Below are 15349 nucleotides of genomic sequence, written 5' to 3'. Positions count from 1 at the left end.
TCGGAAGCCACCCCGGGCACACTTCCCTAGTGTCTTTTTAGTTTCCCCTCCTCTGAGTCCCTCGACATCCGTCTCCCTCTACGCTTCGGCACCCCCCCCCTCCCGCGCCTTGCTCCCTCACGCTCCCTCCCTCCCATCGTCAGGCTCCCCGCCCTTAGTATCGCGAGACGAGGTGAGAGCTGGCGGAGCGGCGGCGGCGGCGGCGGCGGCAGTAGAGGTGACCGAGGCGGTGGCGGCGGAGGCGGCACCAAACGCTGTGTCGGCCCCGGTGCGGCCGAAGTCGCGGTAGAGCGTAGCCCCCAGGCCCCTCCTCCGTCCGCGCCCTCGCTCTTTCCCTGGGGATGGAGAAGGCGACGGTTCCGGTGGCGGTGGCGGCGGCTGAGGGAGAAGGGAGCCCCCCGGCGGTGGCGGCGGTGGCGGGCCCCCCCGCGGCGGCGGCGGAGGTCGGCGGCAGCGTTGGTGGCGGCAGCGGGGCTCCCTCGGCTTCGTCTCCTCGTGGGATGGTGCGAGTCTGCGACCTGCTCCTGAAGAAGAAGCCGCCGCAGCAGCAACACCACAAGGCCAAGCGTAACCGGACTTGCCGACCCCCCAGCAGCAGCGAAAGCAGCAGCGACAGCGACAACAGCGGCGGCGGCGGAGGCGGCGGTGGAGGAGGAGGTGGCGGCGGCGGCACCAGCAGCAACAACAGCGAGGAAGAAGAGGACGACGACGACGAGGAAGAGGAGGTTTCTGAGGCAAGGGCCTGGTTTCAAAGGAAGGAGGGAGGAAGGGACTGTAAAGGTTTGGGGCCGATGGTGGGAGGGGACTTGCGGTGGGACAGATTGTTCTAGGTTGGTCTATCTTGGGGTCTAGGCTTTCAACTGCCCCCTTTCTTTCCTCGGCCTAAATTGTGAGGTGTGGGAACGTGGGGGAGGGTAGCTGACACGTGGGGGTGGGAGGACCACAGAGTTCGTGAACAGCCTGTTATCTGGGATGGTTAACACGGTAAGGATGGAGAAAATCAGTTAGACTCCCCATTTGCACACCCCGGAGAAGGGTGGTCTGCCTGGGGCCAGTAGGGCCACTTATTCCTGAGGCGGGGGCGGAGCTAAAACGGGAGGAGTAAGATAATAGGTAGATGAGCCTCTCTGGGAACCCTAGGAGGAGGTTGATAGATTTCTTCCAGTTGTGAGGTGGAGGGGAGCAGTTTTGGAGGGACCCTAAGATTGTAAATGGACTTGGAGTTAAGTGTTTGGTGTGGGAGACACGTGATAGGCTGTACTTTTCCATACTGTTGTGCTGCAGGGTTTTTTTCATAACCATTGTGGCTGCTGAAGTAACCTTCGCTTCTTAGATCTCAAGGATTTTAGATGAACTCATCTTCTATCCTTACACATATATAATAACTCAGTGGACGAAAAATGTATTTGATCCTTACCTATACGTACACATATCGTCACGTGCTTCCTTAGTGGAAAGAATTAAGCTGGGACCTATTATTTTTCAAATAATAAGGGGCAGCAAACTGTGTGTTTTGCAACCAGGCTTGGTTGTAGTGAGTTGAAATAGAAAGGCCTCTTGATTTGTCCTAGTGATCTGGTTTCATAATAACTGTTTATAATTTTTCCTGGGTCCACAGACAGGCGGCGTTGCAGGATCTTATTCTTCAAAGAACGGCTTATAAACCAAAAGCTCAGTAAAACATACCATACTGATCAACTAAGAGTCAGCCTTAGTTGTTATCAGCTCTTTTATAACTTTTTTGTCTCCCCATGAAATAGAAGTTTGAGAAATCTTAATCTGGAGAAAGAAGGTGGCAGAAGAAAACAGCTTTAAAAGTTGATTAAAACTTAGTTCTAAGAGAACAACTTAATTATCTTGAAGTAACACTTATTCTTTTCCACAAACATAGAGCTTGGTGGAAGGCTGGTTTTCTGAACATTGCATTTATTGCATACAGGTTCTGGTCAAATAGAGAAGTATCTTTTTAAAGTGTTTTGAGACTTCATTAGCCTAACACCAGATTTTTTTTTTTTTAAACCTCAGAGTGGATGAAGTTATGTAGGTAGAGTTGGAATTTAATATACATAAATTATATTAAAAAGATGGACACTCCCTGCTATTGTTTGTTTGGCCTATTGGATTCTGAGGATAGGTTTGCATTTATATATTTTATATTGGCCTAATGGAATGTTTCAGGCTAGTGTGTTCACGCTGCATTTGAAGTAATGAAGAGAAAGGTGTGAATCATTCAATTTTATGATTATTCTCATAAGTGGAGAAGCATTTTAGAAAAAATTATCCCAGCCTCTTTATTTTAAAAATGAAGACAGAAAGATTTAGAGGAAACTGGTTGTGGGTGGTAAGTGGAAATCAGTTTTTTAAAGCCTCAAATTAGTATACTTTCAAATCATTTTATTCTGTTGTATCTCTCTTCTTACTCTTTTCAAAAACATAGGCACTGAATTGGAAGCTAACCCATTTAAGTAGCAATGAACAAAATAGCTGTGATATTTTATTAAGATTTAAAGTTTTCCAACAAAATATCAAGCTCTGGTTTGGAATGAGGTCATGATACTTGAATGTAATACTTGTAGGAATAGTGTGCTGCAAACTCAACGCTCCTACATAGTTTTGTCCATTGGAATGTGTCCTAATAACTTCTTTCATGAATGACTATAAGTTTGTAGATGTTAATTTTGTCGATCAGGTGTGTTTTCTTTGAAAAATAGAAATGGTATAAGTTGATTTTGACCAACTAGGGAAGTGTTGCTTTGTTTTCAGTGTGCTTTGTACTGTCTTCTGCCAGTGGTGTAAACAATTGATTTGTATTTGTTATGAAGATGAGTCAGGAAAAATGTAGCCAATAAAAAAAAAATCTGTACATACACATGATAAGGAAGGAGCAGACAAAAGATAATATAGTTTGTATTGTTGTATTTGTCTCCATTCTTTGATCAAGGCAAAGAAATAAACCACATGGTTATTGTACACCATAGGCTAGTTGGGTGAATTGTGCAATGTTTTTCTTTTGATTACTGTTTCCTGACATGTTAGCAGAAGTTTAACTTTCTGGAGTTATCAAGTCTTGTGGCTAGAATCATAGTATTTAAAAGTTTTATGTGTTTTTTTTTCCCCCTACTTCATTGTTGTAGGCAACACAATTAAAAAATGTGGATAACTTGATTTTAAGCTAATCCTAGTGAAAATCATCAAAAGATTAGATATGAAAGTTTATGTTTTTGCAGTACTTAACCTGAAAAAGTGAAGGATAAATATATTTAACAAAAATATACTGGTTAGTTATGAAAAAATGATAGGTATTCTTTTTATCTGCTAAAAGGAAAACTGGGAGGAAAGAAGAGACAATTTAATAAGAGATTTATTTAAATGTTGAAGAACCTGAGTATAATTCTTATTAAACATTAGAGTAGGTTTTTGAGAATTGGATTTTTCCTTAAGTATTTTAGAGTAGGATAATCACATCTTATATAATGTGTATATTTCAAATAGAGCTGGGAACAAAAGTATAAGGCCAAGAGCTCTCCATTTCCTGTTCCCCTTCTATTTGACACAAGACTTTAGATCAAAAACTGAAAATGCATAATTTTTTGACTTTCAGTGGGTGATTGACCAGTATGGAAAAGAGAAATATATTTCCCAACATAAAAGCCATAATCCTTTTCTTTTGAAGTTAGTGGGCTAAATTAAATTTCTTACTCAAATATTGCAAGGCAGATGTTGAAGGGCTTATACTTCATTTTCAAAATAACATTACCTTCTACTGAGTGAATTTTTTAATGTGATTGAATGACATCAGTGTTTTTTAAAGCAAAATTCAAAGTGGGAAAAATTTGGTCTTAAAAAGTTAGGGCTTTATTTTCAGAAGTAATACTTTTGTTAAAGATGCATAAAATGTAAATACAGTAGGATTTGATCAGAATTCCAACCTAGTGAGAAATTTCAGACAAGGGGGACAAGTAAATGAATTAGTACTGACTTAGTATTAAAAGGATTTTCAAGGCTAGGGAAAATCTGTTTATAGACATAATAGAGAGGGTTGAAAATAAAGGAGAAATAAGAAAATATTTCAGAATTACTGTTCGATTTATTCCCCAGTCTTCTGTTTGTTTTTTAATGTCAAAATGCATAGAATGGGGATGAGTTGTGGCTCAGTGGTAGAGCGCTTGCCTATCATGTGCGAGGAGCTGGGTTTGATTCTCAGCACCACATAATTAATAAATAAATAAATAAAATAAAGGTATTGTGTCCAACTACATTTGAAAAATAAATATTAAAAAAAGAAAAGTATAGAACTCCAAATTAGCCATCCCAGAGAAACTTGCATGTTCCCTAGTTTCATTTGTTAATGAATATAGCAGTATTTGTAAACCACATGTTAAGCTCTTTGAGGCAGTAGTTTTTGTTTTAAATATTATTTTGTTTCCTATCCTGCTTCAGTGTAGTAGTTCATAAAAAAAAAATATTATCAGTGAATACTTAGTACCTAGGGAAGATCCAGAATTCATTTTGGAAACCTAGAGAGGGGTAGAACTTTTGGTTTTCTTGGATCTGGGGACTCTGAATAGCAGAGGTTTGGATTTCAGCATCTTTCAATTTTTTAATTCTCATACTTCTGTTTTTTTCCCCTATGTATTAAAGGGAAAATCAGTCAAACTAATAGGCATTGATTGCTGAATGCCTGATAAGTAAGTCCCTTAGATTATTCAGATTTTAAAAACATGAAAGGTGAGGCTGGAGTCATAGCTTAGTGGTAGAGTGCTTGCCTCGTGTGTGTGTGAAGCACTGGGTTTGATTCTCAGCACCACATATAAATAAGTAAATAAAATAAAGGTCCTTCAACAACTAAAAACTATTTTAAAAAACATGAAAGATAATAAGTGTCAGAAGAGTATTTAACCTGTTTCTTTTTAAATCAAAGCATGCTTGTTCATTTATTTATTCATTCACTTATTCACATGCTGTAGCATGCTGTTTGATAGAGTGGAAGCATCACTAATATTAACATTTTCTGATAGTGTTCAAAAAAGTTCAGATAGTACATAGGGGAATATATTTTTTTTGGCAGCAAGATAACCACCATACACAGACTGGCTATCCCAAATCTTTCTTTCCTTTTCTTGTTCTGAAAAATACATTAAAAAAGGCAGGCGGGGGTGGGGGGAATAGAAAAAAGTACAGATAAATATACCCATTTCCTAAAACATGTGGCTAACAATTATTAACAAAATGAAAACTATAGTGAAAGCTACCCTCCCTGAGATTATTACTTCTCCCTGCCTCTCAAGATTTTTACTTCTCAAAATAATCTTTTCTTACTAAACTAAAAAAAAAAAAAAAAAAAAAAAAAGTCCCCTTTAAAACTCTGGTTAGGATGAATAACAAGATTTTGTTGAAGTGCTTATAAGGATTATTTTTTCCTTTCTTTCCCACCAGTTCCATAGTATGTGTGGACATACCAGAGAGATCTACTACCTTGTTGTTTTGAAGCATTCTCACAGCTGAGATAGTAGGGAATCTGGCAGCAATTTATTTGGATTGTTTAAAGTTTAGAAACTGCTTTTAAGAAGGTGATGTGGTAATAGAGAAGACCTGTTTGTGAAGAAGTAAATTGAAGATTTATCAGTTCTTTCTGATAAGACAGCCCTTAGCCTACTCTTTTAAATCTTCTTTTAAATCTTCAGCCCTTTAGTTGATGAAGCAGTTTATATCTAGTGTGCCACAGGTGTCAGATCTGGAGACAGAAACCTGTCTTCCTTATATTTATGTCTCCTGTTGTACAGTGCTGTTACATAAGTCTTGCTTTTCATGAAGTCAGATGTATGAAGTAAGAATATTTCATAAATATTCCTTTATTACCCACTTACTGTGGGAATTATTTGGAACTTTACATCTTAAGGTAAGAGTATTTGGTTGCAGTTTTTTTACAGTGGACCCTTAAACCTTACCTGTCTGGTAGAGGTGTGTCTATCCATTTGCAACCCAGAAACAAAATACTCTTCCTGATTTAGGATGCTTAACTACTTTTTTTTTTTAAAAACTATTTTTAGTCATGAAGTGAGGTGGAATTTGGAGCAATATAGTTATACTTTATCTTTTAAGAGATAAAACCAGAGTTTTGAAGGAAAAATGTGAAGATCAGAGTCCTTTAGGAATTCCTATTGGAATCAGTATTATTGAGTGTCTTTGTAAATAATTAGATATAGTAAAATCTTAGTGCTTTCAGATATACTGAATTGTGCTTGTGGAAGTAGACAACATGATTATTGAGAATAACTTGAAAATGTTAAATAAGTTTTTATGAATCAGGGATAGGAAATGTGCTGTTTAGGGTAAATGGTCTGAAATACAGCATGGTTTTTTTGGGTAAAGATTAGTATGATGTAGAGTGAGGTTAAAAAAGGTACTAGAGATAACCAAAATCATAATTCTTATTTTAAATAATGCTATGATGTATCTACATAAAATAGATTATATATGTTTCTTGTTATTATACTATGAAAGTGATGACTAAAACAAGGGAATGTGAAAATATTCAAATGATTGAAGGGTTTAAGGATGGAATCTACCATTAAAGAGGACTGCAGATTTTACCTAACAAATTAATATTTGTTATTGCTTATTACTTAATATTCAAGTTAATAAATTACTCAAATTGAGTTATGGAAAAAATATTGAGGTGTGTCAGATTGTGAGGTGTGTCAGATAGTGTTATTTTGAAAATAAACAAGTACATTTTTCATTTCTTGATTATTTGGAATTACAGACTAGGGGTAGCATATTTATGGAAGTAGTTAATAGCTATACATCTCCAGCAGAGAATTTTGTGTCCCTTCTTCCACTTTCCCCAAAGACATAGATGGTCTAAATTAATCTTTTATACCCCTGTAAAATAGAGGAATAGAAAAGTAAAAACCAACATGAAGAAATAAAAACCTGTCCTAAAATTAATTCCTCTGCTGTTGGTGCAGGTTGAACTCATGAGCCTTGTGCCTGCTAAACGTGCTCAATCATGAAGCTTCACGCATGTTCCTCCTGGATCCATCTCCTAAATAGTTTAAAAACATTTGATTGAAAAATATTTCAGAGGAATCTGGAGAGATTGATTTCATTAATTTTGAATTTAGAATACGTGTGCATTAACTTGGGAATATGATCTCCCTTACCACTTCCTGTCACCCTAAGCTTGAAACTTGAAAATAAAAAGAATTCTTGTTCATGTCTTATTGGGTCTCTTTCCATTTCCACCTTTGACCCTATTATTGTCTCTGTCTGTGTTCTGTTTCTCTTGCTTTTATATGGAATTAATAATGAAAATAGTCCTGTTGCAAAGTTTCTAGTAGAGGTCTTATTTGTGTGAGATGAAATGGAGGAGTTAATTCTTTTATTTGCCATTTATTTAGTGTCTCCTATGTGCCTGGCTTTTTTCAATATCTAATAGTCTCAGCCATTTCTTTCCCAGTGAATATGATAAAATTAGCTCTATTTAAAATCATTGCATGTGTTAAATGTGTACAAGTTAAATTAATTTATACATGTTGTAGTTAGTAAAATTTACCTCCAAGGGAACTTTGCACAGTAATAGCATTTAGTTTTCTGTATGATTTTTTTTTTGTACTTGGAGATATTGGCCCTCTTTTTATTTTATTTTATTATTTTTTTATTAGTTATACATGACAGTACAATGATCTTGACAATTCATACATTTGAATCAAATGGGGTCTAATTTCTCATTTTTCTGATTGTACAGGTTGCAGAATCACATTGGTCATACAGTCACCTATATACATACGGCAATAATAATGTCTATTCTGCTGCCCTTCCTATCCCCCCTTTCCCTCCCCTCCCCTCCCATCACATCTCTCTACCCAATCTAATGTGACACACTTTTTTTTTTCTCCTCACAACATCATACCTGTATTCTGTATAATGATGAGGGTCTCCTTCCATCTTCCGTGCAATTCCCTGTCTCCCTCCTTTTCCCTCCCACACCTCTCTTCCCTATTTAGTGGTAATTTTCTTCTCATGCTCTTCCTCCCTATTCCATTTTGAGTCACCCCCTTTATATCAGAGAAGACATTCGGCATTTGTTTTTTAGGGATTGACTAACTTCACTTAGCATAATCTGCTCTAATGCCATCCATTTCCCTGCAAATTCCATGATCTTGTTATTTTTTAGTGCTGAGTAATATTCCATTGTGTATAAATGCCACTTTTTTTTTTATCCATTCATCTATTGAATGGCATTTAGGTTGGTTCCACAGTCTAGCTATTGTGAATTGTACTGCTATAAACATTGAGTGGCTGTGTCCCTCTAGTATGCTCTTTTTAGGTCTTTTGGGTATAGTCTGAGAAGGGGAATAGCTGGGTCAAATGGTGGTTCCATTCCCAGCTTTCCAAGGAATCTCCATTTGCTTTCCAAATTGGCTGCACCAGTTTGCAGTCCCACCAGTATCCTCGCCAGCACTTATTGTTGTTTGACTTCATAGTGGCTACCATTCTTATTGGAGTGAGATGGTATCTTAGAGTAGTTTTAATTTGCATTTCTCTGATTGCTAGAGATGGTGAGCATTTTTTTCATGTATTTGTTGATTGATTTTTGTTGTTTAACTTTTTGAGTTCTTTGTAAACTCTAGAGATTAGAGCTGTATCTGATGTGTGAGGGATAAAAATTTGTTCCCAGGTTGTAGGCTCCCTGTTCACCTCACAAGGAGATAATTACCACTATTAGCATACTTTTAAAATTATGTTTATGAAGCATTGTTGAGATCTCCCACAATCAGCTAGGGATTATTTATGGATTTGAACAAAAGGTGTTTTTCCTAGATTCATAAAATTTAAATTCTTATTGAGATGAAACTGCTAATCAACTATGTAGATGATGTTGATCATGTATAGTCACTTTATGTGGAAGTCTGGGTTAGTTTTCAGTGTAACTTAGCAATTTATGGTATTTAGGGTGAGAGCCATATGTACCATTTTTTCCAGAGTGTCCTTGACAAGTAAATTACATTTAGGAGTTATTCAGTATAATTTTACTCTGAAGATTTTCTAGTAGCAAAGGGGTACATGTATCAATATATTTGGTAATTGCTGCACATAGAGATCTGTTAAAATAAGAGAAATAGAATTATGGAACTATGTAAGGTGGAAAATAATCTTTTAAATTAGATTTCAAATACAGTGTTTCATATTATTAAACATCACTAGTTATATATTACATGTACTTGTAAAAACATATGTATTTGTAGAAAATTTGATAAAAACCTCTAAAAAGCAGAAAAAAAAACACCCAAAATATTGCTGTCTAGAATTAATCATTTTCTGTAATTTGTCTTTTCATTTTTTTCCTTGATATACATCAGTCAAATATTTATCATTAAGAGCAGAATTGTTACTTAAAACTTTTGCTGAAAGCTTCTTTGAGTATTATTCAAACATCAGTTGGAGACTTCAGATAGTGATTATTTACTTACAAAAACTAATGAATACATTCATACTTAAATTTTTGTATTCATTAGTTTAAAAAACATTAGTAAATAATGTTTTTTATCCCACTTTCTCAGATTAAATGCTGTTAACAACTTGGTTCATAATCAAATCTTCTAGTTTCTTTTTGTGGAGAAGGAGGAGAGAGAGTGAGAGTGTGTGTGTGTGTGTCTGTCTGTCTGTCTGAGAGTATCTTGGAATTTGATATTCACATTTATGCTGAATGTTCTATAGTATGAAAATTCATAATTTATATCTTTTTGTGTGGGTGGACATTTAGATTGTTTTTATATGCTACTATTACAAATATAGGGCTGAAACAAACATACTTTTGCATTTGTTTTTGAATACAAAAGTATTTCTTTGGGATGGGTCTCTGGAAATGAAATTGTTGGACTGGGCCAGAGGATATACACGTATTAGATTTGATCACCAACCTCAAGTGTTACTGTGTCACAAGTTTGAGAATGCTCCTAGATATAATCAGTTTTCTTGGTTTTTAAAAAATTCTTTAGACAAAGGATTGTATTTTGTTGTCTTTTTACTTTGACAATTACTGTCAAAGTGGGTGAATTTTTATATTTATTGTTCATTTGGATTTCTTTTTGAAATTTTCCTGTTTTGTCCTTCACCAGTTATTCTACTGGGGCTGTCTTTTTCTTAGTCATTAATTGGTGGTGTTTATATTTATGGGTATTAATGCTTTATGGTGTTACTCATTGCATATATTTTTGGTTTATATTGCTTTCATAATTTGGGCAATATTTTTCTTTTGGTAAATTTTATTGTTTTATGATTTACAGAGACTTTGTTCACCCAGTATTTAAAAATTTTTAGAAAATTTCTTTTGATACTTCAATATTTTGTTTCTTAAAGATACTTGGATTTCTTTTTTGCTTGTAGTGTTGAGTTATTGTGTCCATTCATAATCTACTTTTTCAGTAACAATTGACCAACCCTTGCTTATTAAAAATCCTTACTACTTTGCTTTTATAATACTATCTCTTCTGTTTTTCCTTTACTAGCTGCCTCTTATTGATTTTCTTACTTATTCTTAGGGTTTCACTATATATTCTTCTATTTTTTTTTTTTTTAAGCACCTCATCTCCCCACTATATTTTTTTCCCCTGTCATGTTTCTCGTCTCCTCTGGATGATTTTATTTAGTCCTCTGTTGTTCAGTTATCTATTCCCCTGACTCAGATTTACATCTCCAATTTAAACTTTTATTCTTGATCATTGGATTCAAATCTGGCTATGCAACATTTTTATCAAGAGAATCAATTCAGAATTCCATTTCATTAATAGTAGAACTGAAGGTGAAAGTCAAGTACATTAATTCTTATACCTTTTTCTTAATTCAGTTTATTAATCTATAATCTTCTTTCTTAATCTATTGTATAGTGATGAGTAGGAATGGGATAACTATAACAAAAGCTCCTTTAAAAAAGAGAATAGGAAATGTGCAACAATGATTGGTTCTTGTTAATAATGAAATCCTTTTGGGCGGAAGTTGTGATGACTTTACCCTAGCAAATTCCTTTTTAAACTAATTTTGCTCTGTGAAAGGAATGTTCTTTTAATTGCCCTCTGTGTCTTGGCTTTGTTCTTTATATGTTTTTACCTGTGTTTCTTGACCCTGTCTGAAGTATAGTAGTATTGGAGAGTATAGAAACCCCTAGGAACTGTAACACTTTTGTCACCGCCTGCAGTTGGTATAGATTGAAGCCCTGCAGGATTTAAGTTTAATCATATATTTCTTTAAGTCATTACTGTACTTTAATGGTGGTAAAATTCTTCTCAAAAACTTCATGAGTTCGTTCCATTTTCTTTAAATCAGGACCATGACATTAATTGTATAGCAAAAGATCTCTTTTAGTCATATGTTTTTGAAACCTGCTTATTTACTTACTCAGCTCTGTACTAGGTTGGTTCCACTCTCCCATGTTTCCTGGCTACTTGAGGATATCTAAACTAATAGTTCTGGATGATATATCTGTCAAGGTTAAACTAGAAGAGATGCAGAGGAGATTTATGTATTGATAGGTGGCATTCAGAAATGTATTACAAGGAGTTGGCTTATGTGATTGTGAAGCCTGATTAAGCAAGTCTGAATTCCATAAAGCAGGCAGGCAGAAAGGGAAGATTGTGGGCAAGCTGGAACTAATGGGCATTGGTTAAATGTTCTCCACAGGTAGTCAAGAGGGGAAGATAAAATGAAGAGAAAACAAGTACAGAATTAGCTATTGTTTGGATTCCCCATTTTTGCCAGAAAAGAACTAGATCTCTTGTAAGAGATAACTAAGTCAGGTTCACTGGTGATGATTATCCCAAATTATAGTCAGCTGATTAGAGACTTTAATTACATCTGCAAAATTCACAGCTGCATCTAGATTAGTTTTTAATTGAATAACTGAGGGAAGATATTGATGCTACAAATGGCTGCTGCCCTTTTTTCTTTTTCATAGTTTAGCCTAACCAAGTTGACATATCAGACACCATCACAGGTGTGAAGGCAGCACTTTTTTTTTTTTTTTTAAGTTGTCAGAGGATCTTTTATTTAATTTATTTATTTGTATGTGGTGCTAAGGATTGAGCCCAGGGCCTCACACATGCTAGGTAAGTGCTCTATCACTGAGCCACAACCCCAGCCTGGGAAGGTAACACTCTTAACCTGTTTTTGCTGCTATCTGGCAAAAAACTTTTGCGGTCACACAGAGCATTAAGAGCACAGAAGCAGTTGCCTTTTCTAGCCTAAAGAGATCCAAGTTAACTGAACTCTTGTAGGTTGAACTTCTCTTATTGTTGCTTTCTCATGTCCGTTTTTACTTGGAAACTACTTTATTTGTAGGTGGATTGATCTTTAACCAGTATTCTAGCACACAACAAATAATTCAGTTTCTCTAATTGGCTTTTCTTAGAGCTGTAGACTTCTGAGATACATGATATGTCCTCCATCTAATTGTAGGCAGGAATTTTACTAAGTACTTTGGAACTGTACAACATAACACTAGCTCTCCAGCTTGAGGCTCATTTTCTTGCTACCTGTTCTATGAGTTGCATCAAGAGTTTTTAGGAGTTTGTTTTGGTAATACCTCACTTCTAATTTACTGTAGGTATTAGGTGAATTCTTTGAGCAAAAAATACTCAAAACATATGTGGTTCAGATAGGAGACAAGTATTTAAATAATCATGTGTGGCCAGCACCGGCCATATTAGAAAGTGCAGATACAGAACATTTCCATCATCACAGAATGCTTTATGGATACCTTTGCCTTGGTTGTTGACTTTATTTAATCTACAAGGTCTAACCTGATTGACCAGCATTACATCCATGTTCTAGCTTGTTGTGGGCTGAATTGTGTACCCCAGTATTCATGAGTTGAAACCTCAACTACATCATAATATGACTATATTCGGAGATAAAGTGTTTAAAAGGTAATTAAGGGAATATCAGGTCACATGGGTAGGCCCCAATCCAATTTGACTGGTTTCCTTAAAAGAAAAAGAAATTTGGACACAGAAGGAGACTCCAGGGATTCGTACACAGGCCTTTTGAGGATACAGGAAGAAGGTGTCCATCTGCAAGCCAAGAAAAGAGGCTTCAGGAAAAACCAGATCTGTAAATACCCTGATCTTGGACTTCTAGCCTCCAGAATTCTGAGAAAATAAAAGTTTGTTGTTTAAGACACCTAGTCTGTGGTATTTTTTTGACAGCCTTAGTAAACATAGCCCATGAAAAATAAGAAACAGGTGAGCACAGTTTCCTTTTTAAGGAATTGACTAAGGAGTTGCAAACATCACTTCCATTGTATCCCATCAGCCAGAACTTTGTTACACAACCACACCTAGGATTTAGCTCTTGCTACGTGGGGATGTAATCCGATAAAACATGTAGAGAAGTAGTAGTCTTTTACTAAAAGAAGAAGGGTAGTGTGGATATTGGGGGATAATTAATGTCTTATATAATTCTAGGATTATATTGTCTTTAGAGCTAACAGTATGAGAGAATAAGTCATTCCTGGTTCCAGAAATAATCTTGTTGGCCTAACTTTGGTTATGTTTACATTCTTGAACCAGATAATCACTAAGGAAAAAGATATTTTGTTCAAGACTATATCATGTTTTTGTATCCTAGGTAGGAAGTGAACTAGGAGAGGACATTCCTATCTAAGCCTTATAGAATGGTTTCCCAAAGAAAGAGGGTTTCTATTGCTAAAAAGGTTATGTTGGGATAATAGGAAGCGAAAGAGTATTGTGTATAAGACTTCTAAGGTATACCCTGAATTTTTATACTTTTCTCCATTTGTTACCATTACCCTAGCACAGACTGTTATCTTTGATTTCATAGTAGCATCCTAATTTGGTCTTCTAGTTCTCTAATTTCCCCATACTTTATTCTTCATGCCAGAACTAGAGAAATCTTTCTGAAATGTGAATAATTATTTGACGTTTCATTGCTCGTAGAATAAAATCTAAACTTCTAACTTGGCCCTCTATTTTTATTACTGCTCCTATTGTTCTAGGCTCCTTTTGTACCCTTTCAGTTTATTCACTATCTTCTTGTCACACTGACCTTTCTGTTAAGAGCATGAAGGCTTTCTGGCTTGGTGTTTTTTTACTTTCTAGGATGTTTTTCTGGCGTTTTGTTTTTTCTTGTCCTTCAAAGCAGATATCCTTCCCTCTCTAGGATTGTTGGAGGAAACTTACCCCTCTACACCTCCTCTTCTACCTTACTTTCAGTTTTTGTCTGGAATTATAAGATGAACTGGGGTGAGGAAAAGAAGACCTGCTAATTTTTGTCCAAATATTGTTGATATTAAATACTTTAGCGGACTCATGTCTGGTTCTTAACTACTTAGAAAGGGATTTGTGAATGTGGAAGCGAGTGGGTTGGAGAAATTTGAGTGCTTAACAGACTGATTCCTAACAAACCTTTGTTTATTCCTGTGTCTGCATCAGTTTTACTTACTATTAGTTGAAACTTACGAAATTACTTTTTTTTATAAGTTAGAAGTCATCTAGTGTCTGTGATTTCTTATGATTCAACATGGTACATTAGCGTACTTTAACATCTTTGACACTTCTCTCTTGTTTATATTCTTTGTCAGGAGTTTTGGATATTGTGCATTTAACTTGTTAGAGGTGCTTTTGATAATTCTTTGTAAATTGCCATAAAATATTTGGATTCACATTTTGATAAGATATAATTACAACTTGGATTAATTTGGGGAGAAGTAGAAGTATAATGTTGAATATTCTCATCCAAAAGTAAGGCATGCCTCTATTATTTTTTCAGGCCCTTCACTTGTCTTTACTAAGATTTTATAGTTTTATGTAAGTTTATTTTATTGCTATCGTGAATTATCCACTAAACTGATTTTTTTATATTAAGGCAATTGATGCTGATGAATTTTATGACTAATATAATTTTGGTAAATTGTTTTGTATTTTTTGATATTGATACCTTATGTGTTTCTTCTCTTACCGTATCAGTTTTGAATGCCCATACTAAATTTTACCAGATAACGTTTTTGGTATCTACTCTCCCTGTTCCCTCAACCTGTTCATATTGTAGTCATAGATTATCAAATACTAAATGGTGAGTATTTGCTATGATATGGTATTGTCAGTATTGGATTTGATAACAGTAACATTTTCATTTTTTTATGAAGATTATCTGCTTCATGTTAGATTTTCAGATATGTTAGGAGAAAATATTTTCTTTTGTACATTAGTCTTAGGAAGATTTATGTTTTACAAATGCAATTTATATGTATCCCTTTTTCTTTTAATCTTATATGCTGTTTTTTTTTTTTAGTTGTAGTTGGACACAATATCTTCATTTTATTTATTTTTAT

General features: G+C 35.6%; 1 protein-coding gene across 4 annotated transcripts in view; it reads left to right on the top strand.

Moving 5' to 3' along the window:
• The first annotated feature begins 70 nt into the window (after nucleotides 1-70).
• Nucleotides 71-15349, top strand: part of Ankrd17 (ankyrin repeat domain 17) — a 147656-nt gene continuing 132377 nt past the window's right edge. For all 4 annotated transcript variants that reach the window (XM_013361937.4, XM_005333254.5, XM_013361936.4 and 1 more), the window contains exon 1: nucleotides 71-734. In XM_013361937.4, coding sequence (XP_013217391.1) covers nucleotides 342-734 — 393 coding nt within the window. In that variant the 5' untranslated portion in view covers nucleotides 71-341. The remainder of the gene's footprint in view (nucleotides 735-15349) is intronic.

Source organism: Ictidomys tridecemlineatus, chromosome 9 (assembly GCF_052094955.1).
Source record: "Ictidomys tridecemlineatus isolate mIctTri1 chromosome 9, mIctTri1.hap1, whole genome shotgun sequence".
NCBI lineage: Eukaryota > Metazoa > Chordata > Mammalia > Rodentia > Sciuridae > Ictidomys > Ictidomys tridecemlineatus.
Note: the sequence above shows the minus strand (reverse complement) of the source record. Positions and strands in the feature narration are given on the sequence as shown.